The 13,848-nt window shown below is 32.6% G+C and overlaps 1 protein-coding gene across 1 annotated transcript in view; it reads right to left on the reverse strand.

Moving 5' to 3' along the window:
- Positions 1 to 608: 608 nt before the first annotated feature.
- Positions 609 to 13,848, reverse strand: part of NAV3 (neuron navigator 3) — a 756,623-nt gene continuing 743,383 nt past the window's right edge. Inside the window, 3 exon segments of the mRNA XM_053716761.1 lie at positions 609 to 3,197; positions 8,669 to 8,872; positions 9,095 to 9,213. Coding sequence (XP_053572736.1) covers positions 3,078 to 3,197; positions 8,669 to 8,872; positions 9,095 to 9,213 — 443 coding nt within the window. The 3' untranslated portion in view covers positions 609 to 3,077.

Below are 13,848 nucleotides of genomic sequence, written 5' to 3' on the forward strand. Positions count from 1 at the left end.
GAGGTATGTCCCTGTGAAGTCTGCACAATAATTTCACTTCTAGGAGGAGAGTTTTTTTTTTAGAATCAGGCCTGTAAATAAAACATTTCCACTAAACCAAGGGTTGATTGCACTTTCTTATCTCCAAACCTCTTTACAAAAACACATGTGCGTTTATTGTTTTACTTTGTATTTTTATAAACTAATTTCATATGCTTTGTGCTTTAGATTTTGCTTTGTAACTATTGTTGCATTATCTTTTACAAGGGAATAATTTTGCTACGTGACGCTAATAGCTGATTTATCAGCGAGTCTATTTTTTAGTATTGGTTTACTATTGTTAAGACATTGGATTTTCCCTTACAAATTTTGACTGGTATTATCATATCATAATTATACTTTGGGGACACAGGCAAAACAGTTTGATAATATTTTTATTCAGAGTGGTGATGTTTTATTATTATTATTATTATTATTATTATACAAGGTGTGTTTAGTCTTAATTATTGAGGTGCAAATAATACCAATGCGCATAATTCCTATTTTGTAGAGGCTATTTTCATAACAAAAGAATATCATAGGGTTATTTTGACATTTTTAAACATGCAAATAAAAACACAATATTACCATTCAATAAATAATTTCACTTTAATAGCAAAGTAATAATTTAGACAGATACACCACACACATTTGCAAAAAATAGATGCAAGCTGGTTTACAAGCTAAAAGAACAATCAACTTATAGAAAAGACATTATCCAATAAAGTTTGATTACACCAAAACGTATTAGGCTTTACAAAGACTACAAAACTTTTCAGATGAATTATTTCACTGCTTCTGTCTATTTACATGATATGTTACATCAAAAATGTACAAAATATAAAATGTGTACAGACAAATGTTTCACAAATATTTTTTTTTCTTTGTTGTAAACTACATATACTCACTGAGATGCACTTCAGGAAGTTCTGTATATGGAGATGTCTGGTGTGCACATCAAATATAACAGAAAAAGGTTGCAGGTTTATTGAGATTACATATAATAACAGACACATGGTAATTGGAGCCAGTCATTAACCCCTCGGCTGCCAGATAGATAGCAATTCAATGTGGCCCTAACTGTCAGCAAGTTGATAAAACATATACTTCAAAATAGTTGTCGGTCTAAATGTCTAGGCCAAAAAAAGTTGATATAATTGCACATGCATAAAATTATTACTGGTGTGCATTTGGGCAATAGCACCGTGTAGGAAATTGTTTCATTAAAAACGCTATTCATTGTATCTATTTAATTATTTTTGTATAGGAATTACAGTAAATGACCAGTTGTGGCCACGACAGGTTAGTAGCACCAGTTTATAGATGTTGAAGGTAGAATCTGTTTTATTATTTTTTTATTTCTACACAATGCCATAGCCCTTAACTTAATTTTTGTCTTGCTTGTTCAGTCACATTTCCAATTCTATCAATCATCAGGTTTCATGCAACCTGTTCGAAGTGTGACATTTCTCAATAATGAATTGGCTCCATATATAGATTTTGAAACATGCTCACTGTAGCATCGATAGCTCCTGCATAGTCATAACAAATGTAAGAACAGGACATAAACCAGCTTAAAGTTTGCATTCTGTATTCGTTTACAACAAAACAGAGGATTCCAGCAAGTGAAACATACACCAACAGGAAAGAATATAAATTTGTTTTGTTCAATTTTATTTAATTGGTGCAAGGCATTTGATTCTCATTAATGCTATTTATTTACAATACCCACCCAGGAGAATGTGCAAAACCAACCCATTTGTTTTAATAAAAACTCTACACTTATCCAGTGTCTTTTGACACTGAAAAACCCATGTACATTAGAAGCAATTCAAACATGCCTAAACTCATAAGGAGATGGGGTTATGAGGAAATAAAACATTTGTGCTCATGCTTTATCAAGTGCGTCCAGCTCTGCTGGAAATTCATTCAAAATATTGTTTCAACAAGGATTCATTGTTTTCATAAAGGGGGATACTATTTAAAACCACCTGTTTCAGTATGAAGTGATGGCAGAAGTGTGCTGTTTACCTGTATTTCGGAGATTAAGAAAATGAATCTACTCTCAAAAACTTAATGCTACACAGTGTAGTGTAGTAATTACTGTTTATCATAAAATCTTTACAAAATAATGAGACACAAGAGGGTACTGTGACAAGTGGCATATTACATTGTAAATGGTAAAAGAAAAAGCAGCACGAAGGGTCTTGAGAGATAGTTGGCAGTAAAACTATCAAGAACTATTTTAAGGCAGTCAGACAGCACCATAGGAAATCTGGTTTATCTTCCTATACGGACAAGGCTCCACACGCTCTCAAGGACAGCCGTTAATCAGCATTCTTCAATAATTTTTATAAAACTGTTTAAGGGGGGTGGGCAGGTGGTTCATAAAGACCGTAGTGGTGATGTACAGCAGAACAGGAAAAAAAGAAAAGTAACTTAAACACTAAAGAGTTGAAAACACCACAGAATTCATAATTGTGAGCATGGCAGTTCAGAATTAAATTGGCACTTATCCAGTATATCACAGTAGATTTTCTGGCAGATGCACAATACTCTTTTGTGCTTTTTCTGAGGACCATCTTTTGATTTTGTTTGGAGGCAACGACACAACAATCACACTAATGTAGCCAAGTGACCGGCACTATGATATACATCAGAGGTTTGAAGTGGATTAAAAAACACTGCACAATTAATACAGTATGTAATTAAAAAAAACACATAATACACACAACTGTGCTGTAAACCTTTTAGAAAAGAAAATAATATTAATTCCAGTTTGGCTAACAAATGTGCAATCTGCTTGTTTGCCCTTGGTTTTGTTATTCTAGGGCCATTTCCAGTTGACCAATGGAGACTTCCTCTATGTCAATGATATAAATAACCTTGAAATTAAACTTATTCAAGTTTTCCGCTTTCATTTTTTAACCTTTTCCAAAAGAAGGTTTTCTGCACACCAGCTCTTTAACTTGACAGCAGGACTAGAGGGCGGCAGGAAAAAAGTGGAAAAATATATATATATTTTTAATATTTTTGCAATCCAGTCCAGCATTGTTTCCCTAGAGAGTTGATTCGAGCGATGGATCCAAGATTTCATCATGGTGCTTTGTGCTATCAGTGTCACAGCTTGGTGAGCTGGAAAAGTTGGCGGCTTCTTGCAGACGCATTAACATGCTCATCTGTAAAGAGTATTACAAAACAGTTATGTGTCATTGAATATTTCAGTAAGTCAAAAAAGACTTTACATATCATGTGAAAACAGTTGTTTAGCTTCGGGATATGAGACGTGAAGACTAGATACTTTTAATTTCCTAGAAAATACTGCAGAATGCATTTCAGATAAAAAAAATCAATTCAGATTAATGGGTAGAAGTGCATTATCTATGAAGTAATACACAAAGCTATTAAAGCTCTTGGTGTACAGAAAACTATTTGTGGCTTGCAGCAGCAATCTATCATAGTTAAGGAATTGTTCAACTATGAAAAGATGAACATTGCCTCCTATGTTTCTTATATTAATAAGGCTGGTCTCAGCACATTAATTAATAAAGATTTATTAGATTTTCATTTTACCCAGTTAATAACTACAAAGAAAGAGATGAAGGGACCATTAGGAAAATATTTTGGTATGCTGAAAACAGACAGGCATGTTAAACGGACAAGGTTACAGCCAAAATTAACAACAAATATGAAAATGTAAAGTTATTATTGGAATTTCAAATTAAAATGGTGCATTTAAAGGGCAACTAACCAATTTTTCTGCAATCATTTTAAAGCATTTGAGAAAAGTCTACTGAAAGTTTACCTCCAAAGGCTAATAAAGGTTTGTTTGTTTTTGTTTTGAACTGACATGCAGTACAGTAAATTAGTTGCAAGGCTGTCCATCCCATGGGTTATACAGAGCATGCACTCAATACACTACATTCGGTCTAAGATATAATGCTAGGTGCAGGGTGGTGGGTGTGCCCTCTGTGTAGTACAGTAAATAACAGTAAGACATTGACTGTAACAACCAATAGTTCACATAGAAGAAAGGACTTGCAGTGAGGCCTGGTGGCACAGGCTAGAACCAAGCACTTGGTGAAATGTAAACACAGAATTTAGGTGACACTTCAGCTCCCCCCCCCCCCACTCCAAAGTAAAGTAGTCATTTTTTAGGAGCGTTTAAAGAATCTCAAATAAATAGGGTGTGTGTCCATTTAGTTACCCTAAGGATATGTTCAACAAATAATTCATTAATTTCATGTCACAATACTTTTACCATTATGCTTTTTTTTTTTTTTTTTAATAAAACGTTAAAACTAAAAGTTTTTATTCTTTATAGTGAAGAAGATTAATAGTTTATGTGTATGTTTTTATTAATAGACACACAAGGACACTCAGTGGAAGCAGGTGTGCCTGGTATCTGGAGGGATGAGCAATTGCCTTGTGTGCCCACTGATTAAGATGTGTAAGCTTCTTGTCTCCACCCTGCCAAAGGAAGTCTTTACAGGGCTATGGTGAATAATGTCTTGCTTGATTTTTCAATTAGCATTATATTTAATGATACTAAAGATGTCTCTACCCAGTAATTTGATGTCTATTCCAAACAGAGCAAAGGAGGACCCAATGATCTTAAGCTCTCTGCTCAGGTGATATGATCGAAAATAATCTTTCAGTGCTAGAAAGCCCCTGACAAGATGATCTAAAGGCACATTTTACACTGTGAGTTGTGTATCTCGCTAAGCGGCTTAACACATTTCTGTATGGATGGCAAGATACTGTACATGCATATAGGAAAGTGCTCAATAAACTAAGAAGTATTTAAAGTTTGCTGTAAAAAACAGTTTCATGTTAAGCATAAAAAATTGTATTAAAAGTGGACATCCAAATAGGTGTTAGAAACTCTTTTTGCAAATTTCAAATTTTTATTATTCCATGTGAATCATCATTACATTATGCGGAAAAAATGTATTCAATGAAGAGGGTTAAACTCATACTTAAAGGGACACTGAACCCAAATTTTTTCCTTTGTGATTCAGATAGAGCATGAAATTTTAAGCAAGTTTCTTATTTACTCCTTTAATCAAATTTTCTTCATTCTCTTAGTATCTTTATTTGATATGCAAGAATGTAAGTTTAGATGCCGGCCCATTTTTGGTGAACAACTTGAGTTGTCCTTGCTGATTGGTAGATAAATTTATCCACCAATAAAAAAGTGCTGTCCAGAGGTCTGAACCAAAAAAACCTTAGATGTCTTCTTTGTCAAATAAAGATAGCAAAAGAATGAAGAAAAATTGATAATAGGAGTAAATTAGAAAGTTGCTTAAAATTGCATGCTCTATCTGAATCACGAAAGAAAAATTTTGGGTTCAGTGTCCCATTAAGGAACAAATTAGTTGAAATTGCAAAGAAATTCAAAGGGTTCCTTATATCTTTATTGTGAAATGTATCTCACAGCACTGACGAGTGGGCTGACAGGGGTGTTCCTTTGGTGTATATATCAACTTTCCTCACTATTGGTTTCATAATGATCTGAACATATGTAGGTCTCGCAGTTTCATCTTGCCAAATGCAGGCTGGTGAGCTTGTTTCAAAATATGCACTGAGCTTAGTAAAGGCACTGCAATATTAAGTAAGTAAGGAAAAAGAAAGATATGCAAAATTAGAAACCAATGCAAGGCAAATTACGCTGAAAACAGCATCATTTGATTTGTATGTGCTTCTATGGAGGTAACCTGACAACTTGCTGGAAATTTCTGGCTCAGCCCTTTTTCTTAGATAATTCCAGGAGGACTGCCCATGTGAAGGATGGCATGATATTTCTCACCATGCTGGTGAATTTTAGATTATCGATCCCTATCAGGGATCAAAGAATGCCTTATTGCTGAGGGGAGTGTCTATCTGGGGTTAACCAAATGCACTGTACCAATTTATGCATAGATACAGCAATAGGGAAATGTAATCTCTGTACTATGATGGGAACCATTTTATGATTAAATTGTTTTGTTTGGGTTATTGGCAATATTACATTTCAAATGTAAGCACTGTCTGAGATCTAAGAAACTCCCAGGGTGTAGAAAAAAACAAAACAGTGACTTGAATTTGTGAACTATTTCTGAACTATTATATGTAGTATTATGAGTGAACAGCAAAAGTTTGCATGCGAGCACTATCGGGTTTTCGCATTCATTTGCATGCAGGTTAAATTGCGCTCATATTACAAGTTGAAAGTAAACGCGATCAAGTTAACGCTCATCGGTTAAGCGCATCCTCAGAGCTGTGGTTAAATGTTTTGAGAAACAAAAAAGTGTCACAAAAATACATTACAAAGTACACTTATTCATAATAACACCATTTAATAAAAAATATTGTAAAACAAATTGCACGAAAAAAGTTATAAGGGCTCAAATATACAAAATCTCAGGTGTTAGAAAAAAAGGCATGCAAAGGACTTTAACATAGAGATACATACATATACATCTCTAAAGATGTATATGTATCTACATATATATATATGTGTGTTTATATATGTGTACATATGTATTTATATGTGTATATATGTATTTACAGACATATGTACACATATGTACACACATTTAGACATATATATATGTGTGTGTTTGCATTGGAGCCCTTTGCAGTTAAGTAGCTGAAAACATGTAAAAACATAGATGCAATATTCATACTTAATAAAGTGTTATAGTGTGTATTTACTGTACATATTTCACATTCCAATGTTCTGCATATAGCAGAATATGTCTTATGTATTCATAAATAAATGTTCCTATATATATATCTGTATATATCTATACCTAGATATAATTTTATATATATATATATATATATATATATATATATATATATATACATACATACACACATATATACAGTATATTGTACCAAAATACCATCAGATATATATATATATATATATATATATATATATATATATATATATATATATATATATATATATTTATTCATGAATCAATAGAACATATTCTTTAATGTGAAGAATGATGGAATGTGAAATATTCCTAGTTTCATGTCGGGTTGGCACACATGAGAATAAGTGATCAGGTTTGCGCACGAGTAGGGTGTTATGTTTTTTTCCACCTTTTTTGCTGCATTAACTTCTATGGGGTAATAGGTTATAGCACGTGTGATATTCTAAGTTCGGCATTTTGACGCGTCGGGTTAGCACAAGAGAGATAACTTTTTACTTTCAACTGGTAATATGAGTGCAACACGAAGCATGCAAGAGTTTACTTTTAGTGCAATTAATGCTCGAGCAGGAGCGTTAATTAGCGCTCCACTTGTAATCTGGCCCATAATGTTTTCCATTTATAAGTTAACAATTATACCAGCATCAATCATCTGCATAATATTATTTAACATCGCAATTAATATCCGTAAGCTACAAAATTAGTTTGGAATAAGAGAGCACATACTGATAGAAACCAGCAATAAGAACATTTATTTTAGCAAGAAAATATTGAGATGTCACATTATATTTTATAACAGATCTGTACCACTACAAAACTATACAGACATTTAAAAATATGTACATAGTAGATACATGCATTCAAATTGATTATGATGATATTCTACATTCATATTTGATACCCATGTAACTGTGGAAAATGCATTTTCCTTTCAAAGCACTTGCTTTCTAAATCTGAATACGAGGATAAATCAGCTCTCAAAAACAAAGATAAGAAAACGATATCAAAGATGGACACCTGGCATAAAATGCACTTGTAATTAGATACAAGCATCCATATTCTCTATGCTTTAGTTAGTTTTTTCAGCTTCTATGCTTTTTTCCTGTTGAACGGGTTAAGTATATAAAATATAAAGGCAAGTAAGAATACATTATACATTTAGTCATGCATTCATTTCTATTAAAATAATTAAATCCACATAAATCATACAGTAGCGCCATCTTGTGTTCTAAAACAGCTATTATCATGGAGCACAGTGACTTACAAAAAATATTTGTAGAAATATTGCAGTGCCTTTTCCAGGCATGTACTGCAGCATACATACTTCTGTTATTAATATGATTTGCAACAATGAAAAGTGTTTGTAAAAGTTGTATGTTTCAATAAGATATTATATAGTATATTAAAAATAATAAAATGCATTTTATATATTCTATTGGCATATTTTCTAATCTTATCTTTGCATTATCAAAGAAAAATAGATTTTTCGGTCGTTTTTAAATAGCCAATAATTAAAAAAGATCAACTTTATTCCAGTATGTTACTTTCTACCAAAGATAAGCCTGATTCAGAGAATCTAAATGTCATTTTATTAGTTTTTGTTGACTTTAGCATAAATAAAAAAGCGCTAGGGATCACATATGCATGTTATATTTAACCATACACATATACATGCATATATCGACCCACATTATAGTGCAGCCACACTTCTTATTTTTTTCAGTGAAAGTTATAAATGTTCCATTTATAACGATGATGAGACATGCAAAGCACATCATTTTGAACTGGAGTAGCAATATTGAGTGGAATTTACTATTTAAATGGATATACAGTATATATATATGTGTGTGTGTATGTGTGAGAGAGCGAGCGAGAGATAAGCCACTTGTGGACAGGTTTAATCAAACAATGATATAAACAGGGTATTAAGCCTCTTTACTTACCAAAGGATCACCTTCTTTTTCACTCTCTGGAACGTTTTTGGAAGTTGTTCCCTCTTTGGCAGTGGCATATCCATCATACCCCACATCTTCTGGTCTTAACTGAAGTAAGGCTGGGCATTCATGCTGTACAGAAGCATTGTTCCAAGGTAATGTTTCTAATACCCACTTTGATGGATCTTCCCATGGGGCTCGTTTGCCGTACATCTACAGACATAAGAAGCAAAAGAACAGCTCTGCATTATTCTTTTAATATAATTAATTTCCATAAATTCTTCATGATATATATATATATATATATATATATATATATATATATATATATATAATATCACATGACTACATGATAAATGATAATAGCTGAATTTTTGTCAATGAGTCCAGATATTAAAAATGTAAAACAAATGAAGTAACTGTATAGCAACTCACTTGAAGGCCTTCTCTAACAGCTTCCAGGAGATACGGAATTACTGAATAGTTCCAAAGGTCTGTATACCATATTCTGGAGCTGTCTACATCCATAGGACAGGACAGGAAAAGACGAGGACCTGATGGATAAATTACAGGTTTATTTTTTTGCCCCTAGTTTATTAGCAATTATTAAATATTTTCTCTAATTTAAAAATAAAATATTAGCTTAGTTCTTCCATAGCAATTGTTCTATTATTAAAGAAAATGATCTAATAAATGTGTTATTATTGCACCATTGCTTGCATTATAAGGACCATTAAAAAAAGTGGAATTGCACAATTAAAAAGTGTGTAATAAAAAGGCAATGCAATAACATTCTGAATTTCAAATAAACAGAAGCTTTTTTCTGACAAATTTATTTTCCCAATTTGCCATCCCCCTGTACCATATGACAGCCATCAACCAATCAAAGACTAGTAAATGTATACACTGTGAACTTGTGCACATGCTCAGTAGGAGCTGGTGCCTCAGAAAGTATGCATATAAAAAGACTATGTATGATTGGATAATGGAAGTACATTGGAAAGACTCTTAAAACTACATAAATCATGAAAGTTTAATAGTGCTCATTTAACTAAGTGTTTAACCCATGTAACACATAGTTAAAGTCATCCCCAGAGCAGCAATACACTATTTGGACATAACTGAACACATTTCATGAGCAAATGACAAGAAGAAAATATAGAAAGCAGCAACCAATCACCAGCTACCCCCCACCAGTGCACTGCTGCTCTTGTGAATATCAAGATATGCTTTTCAAATAGAGAGAACAAAGTCAATTTTAAAACTGAAGTACATTAAAATGTCTTTTTAATAACTATTGTATGATGTTTATATTAAACATACATCACTAATCAGACTTCACTGTAAACAATTTGCATGATTTTGGAGTCTCTATCTCCTAAATTGCATAAATAAACTATATAAACTGTTCAACAGAACAATAAAATAAAAAAAACAAGGAAATAATTCATGAGATTGACCAGTGTAGATCATCAAGATTTTATAAAGTATTTTCACAAAGAGAATAACAAAATGAAGGGTCATGATTTCAAGAACAAACTTCCAGCAGTTAAAAATACAATACAGGAATTAAAAAATGCTATAGATGTAACTTAGACTACCATGAGAATAAAAAAACACACACTGAAGATAAAAAAATTAGCCTTCTGGTCATTATCTGCCATCAAAATTTATTTTTTTATGAATATTAATAAAAGATAATTGCTAAATTGTCCAATTCAATTTTCTGCAACAGGTTTTAAATTTATTACCAATCTTATACTTAAAAGGACACTAAACTCCAAAAATGCCAATTGTAATATAATGTCTATTATATTACACACAAAATTGGTAAGTTAAAGTAAGAAACAAACAAAATTAATTAAAAATATTAAACATATGGTAAAATATTCTAAATAATTCATAGAAAATATCTATATATTTTACAGGATGCTTTATAATTTTTATTCATTTTTTTAAAATATTTTATATGTAATATTTCAATAGCGCACCTTACGATTACTAGGTTTTCATGTGTGCTAACCCGACCGTGTAAAAAAAAACAACTAAATTGCAAAACACATATTTTACATTCCTATGTTCTTCACATAGAAAATAATGTACTTATTATTTATATAAAATGTAGTAAAGATCCACACTCACTGGACTTGTGTCAATTGTGATATTTATTATAGTCACAATTGACCCAAGTCCAGTGAGTGTGGATCTTTACTATATTGGATAGAATTTGTCTTTCTTGACACCCTGGCAGTTGTTGTTGCCTTTGTGTATATATATATATATATATATATATATATATATATATATATATATATATATATATATATATATATATATATATATATATATGATACTGTTCATGTAAAATACATATATAAGCCTATATAGCTATAGAAATAGATATACAGGTATAAGTATATATAGACAGTATATATATATATATATATATATATATATATATATACACACACATACATTTACAATAAAAAGGGCATTATCCTGTGAGTGAAGAACATTGGAATGTTAATTATGTACAGTAAATATACAATAAAACAAAAATACACATGCACATACATATATATATTTATATATATATATTTGTACATTGGGAGTCATTTGCAGTCAATTACCTGAAAACATGGAAAACATTTTATTGACTATTAATATATAATAAAGTGTTTAACTTAACTGTGTATGTACTGTAAATATTTTACATACCAATGTTTTTCACATGAAATAAACATAGCTTCATGCAAAGTTTATTCACGAAGTTGGTGATACCTGTCAATGGCATTTTGCGGTAATTGTGATCTTTAATAAGTTTGTGAATATTAACATGGCATGTCAAGAAAATTAAGTTTCATGCTTAAACATTTGCATTTAACTGGCATTGACAAAATAAATGGCAGCACAACTATCCAGTCCCTCCAGAATAAGGTATATTTTGTGGCAAAAGAAACCATATAAAGCAGAGTTATTCAAACCACTGGTCTGGACCTATTACTGGGTCACAACACCATGTTTACTGGGCCGCTACTTGAATGTGTTGTAGGAAAGTGTGTGTATTATATGAAAGAGTGTGTGGTGTATTTGTGTGGTATGACAGTGTGTGGTATGTGTGTTATATGAGAGAGTGTGTGGTGTGTGTGTGTGTTTGTGTTGTATGACAGTGTGTGGTGTGTGTGTGTGTGTGTGTGTTGTATGAGTGTGTGTGTGTTGTATGACAGTGTGTGGTGTATGAGAGTGAGTAGTGTGTGTGTGTTATTACCTTTTACAACACTTTTAAGTTTGACTACAATCAGGAATATAATATGCACACATTTTAGTCACTTGCAACTAAATTGTTGTATACTACTTAACAAATTTTCAGACCAAGCGTAAAAATAGGGCCACAAAGGTAAGTGGTATCATGGCTCTGGGTCTTGGGAAAAAAAAAAAGTTTGACGAACCCTGGTCTAAAGGATTTACCCAATGATGCCAATTTAACAAATGTCTGTCGGACCTGATCTGACAGTGCGGATCAGGTCCGACAGACATCGCTGAATGCGGAGAGCAATACGCTCTTCGTATTCAGCATTGCACCAGCAGCTCACAAGAACTGCTGTTGCAACGCCGCCCCCTGCAGACTCGCGGCCAATCGGCCGCCAGCAGGGAGGTGTCAATCAACCCGATCGCACTCGATCGGGTTGATTTCCGGCGATGTCTGTCCGCCTGCTATGGAGCAGCGGTCTTTACACCGCTGCTCCATAACTTGTGTTTCTGGTGAGTCTGAAGACTCGCCAGAAACACGGGCCTTCAAGCTCCGTTCAGAGCTTGATAGGCCCCAATGTATTGTAATAGATATCAGCCCACTCTGGTAGCCAATGGATTAAAATTAAAAAGTATATCTAAATGCAGGGAGGATGTGTATAAATACAAATTACTTTAAAAATGTTCCAAAGGTCTTTATATTTGTGAAGCTTTGGGGGAAAATCACAAAAAATGACTATAAGCAATTTGAATATTGCAGTTATTACTGAATCACAGCATGATGTCAAGATTGGATCATAATGATGATAGTTACACATTATTTTCAAAAGGCGGCATACAAAGGTGTATAGGAGAGTTACATTTTATGTACTGCAAAGAACTTTGAACCTACTTTAATACAAAGAACTAGAGAAAAGTCTGGTAACCATAGAAACTAGTGAAAAGGATGTGTTTTTTTATGTTGGTGCTATGTGCATACATTCTAGACAAGAAGAGTGTAAGGACAGGGTATTAATAAAGTATAAATAAAATGCAATTAAAATATAGTAATTTTAGTCATGGGATTCAATATGCTAGATGGATTCTGACTATTTCTCTGTTGCATAAGCAAAAGTTATTTATGATCCTTTACAGACAATTATTTAACAGGCAAGTCACAATTTAAAAAATAATATTGAATACTATACTATATGAATCATACTAGCCAGTATAGTTTTAAACAAAAAATCATTTAGAAATCTTTTATGGAAAAATAGAATATTGTCACAGCATTATTAGGAGAAAGTAACAGGACAAAATGGAAAATAAAATATGCAGTTTCAAAGGCAACAGATGTTTGTGTCTGACAGTTTACTAACATAACAGGGCATGAAGGGAAGGTCTATTTTAAAAGTCAGGGGGTTCAAGCTTTTCACATAAGGGGCCACATTTTATTTTATTTTACTCTGACTGACTGTGAAAACATTTTAAAGGGACAGTGTACACCAGAATTTTTATTGTTTTAAAAGATGGATAATCCCTTTATTACCCATTTCCCAGTTTTGCATAACTAACACATTTATAATAATATACTTTTAACCTCTGCGATTATCTTGTATCTAAGCCTCTGCAAACTGCCCCTTTTTCAGTTCTTTTGACAGACTTGCAGTTTAGCCAATCAGTGCCTGCTCCCAGATAACTTCTCGTGCACGAGCACAGTGTTATCTATATGAAATACGTGAACTAACACCCTCTAGTGGCGAAAAACTGTTAAAATGCAATCTGAAAGAGGTGGGCTTCAAAGTCTAAGAAATTAGCATATGACCCTCCTAGGTTAAGCTTTCAACTAAGAATACCAAGAGAACAAAGCAAAATTGGTGATAAAAGTAAATTGGAAAATTGTTTAAAATTACATGCTTTATCTGAATCATGAAAGTTTATTTTGGCCTAGACTGTCCCTT

This window comes from Bombina bombina, chromosome 6 (assembly GCF_027579735.1).
Source record: "Bombina bombina isolate aBomBom1 chromosome 6, aBomBom1.pri, whole genome shotgun sequence".
Classification (NCBI taxonomy): domain Eukaryota; kingdom Metazoa; phylum Chordata; class Amphibia; order Anura; family Bombinatoridae; genus Bombina; species Bombina bombina.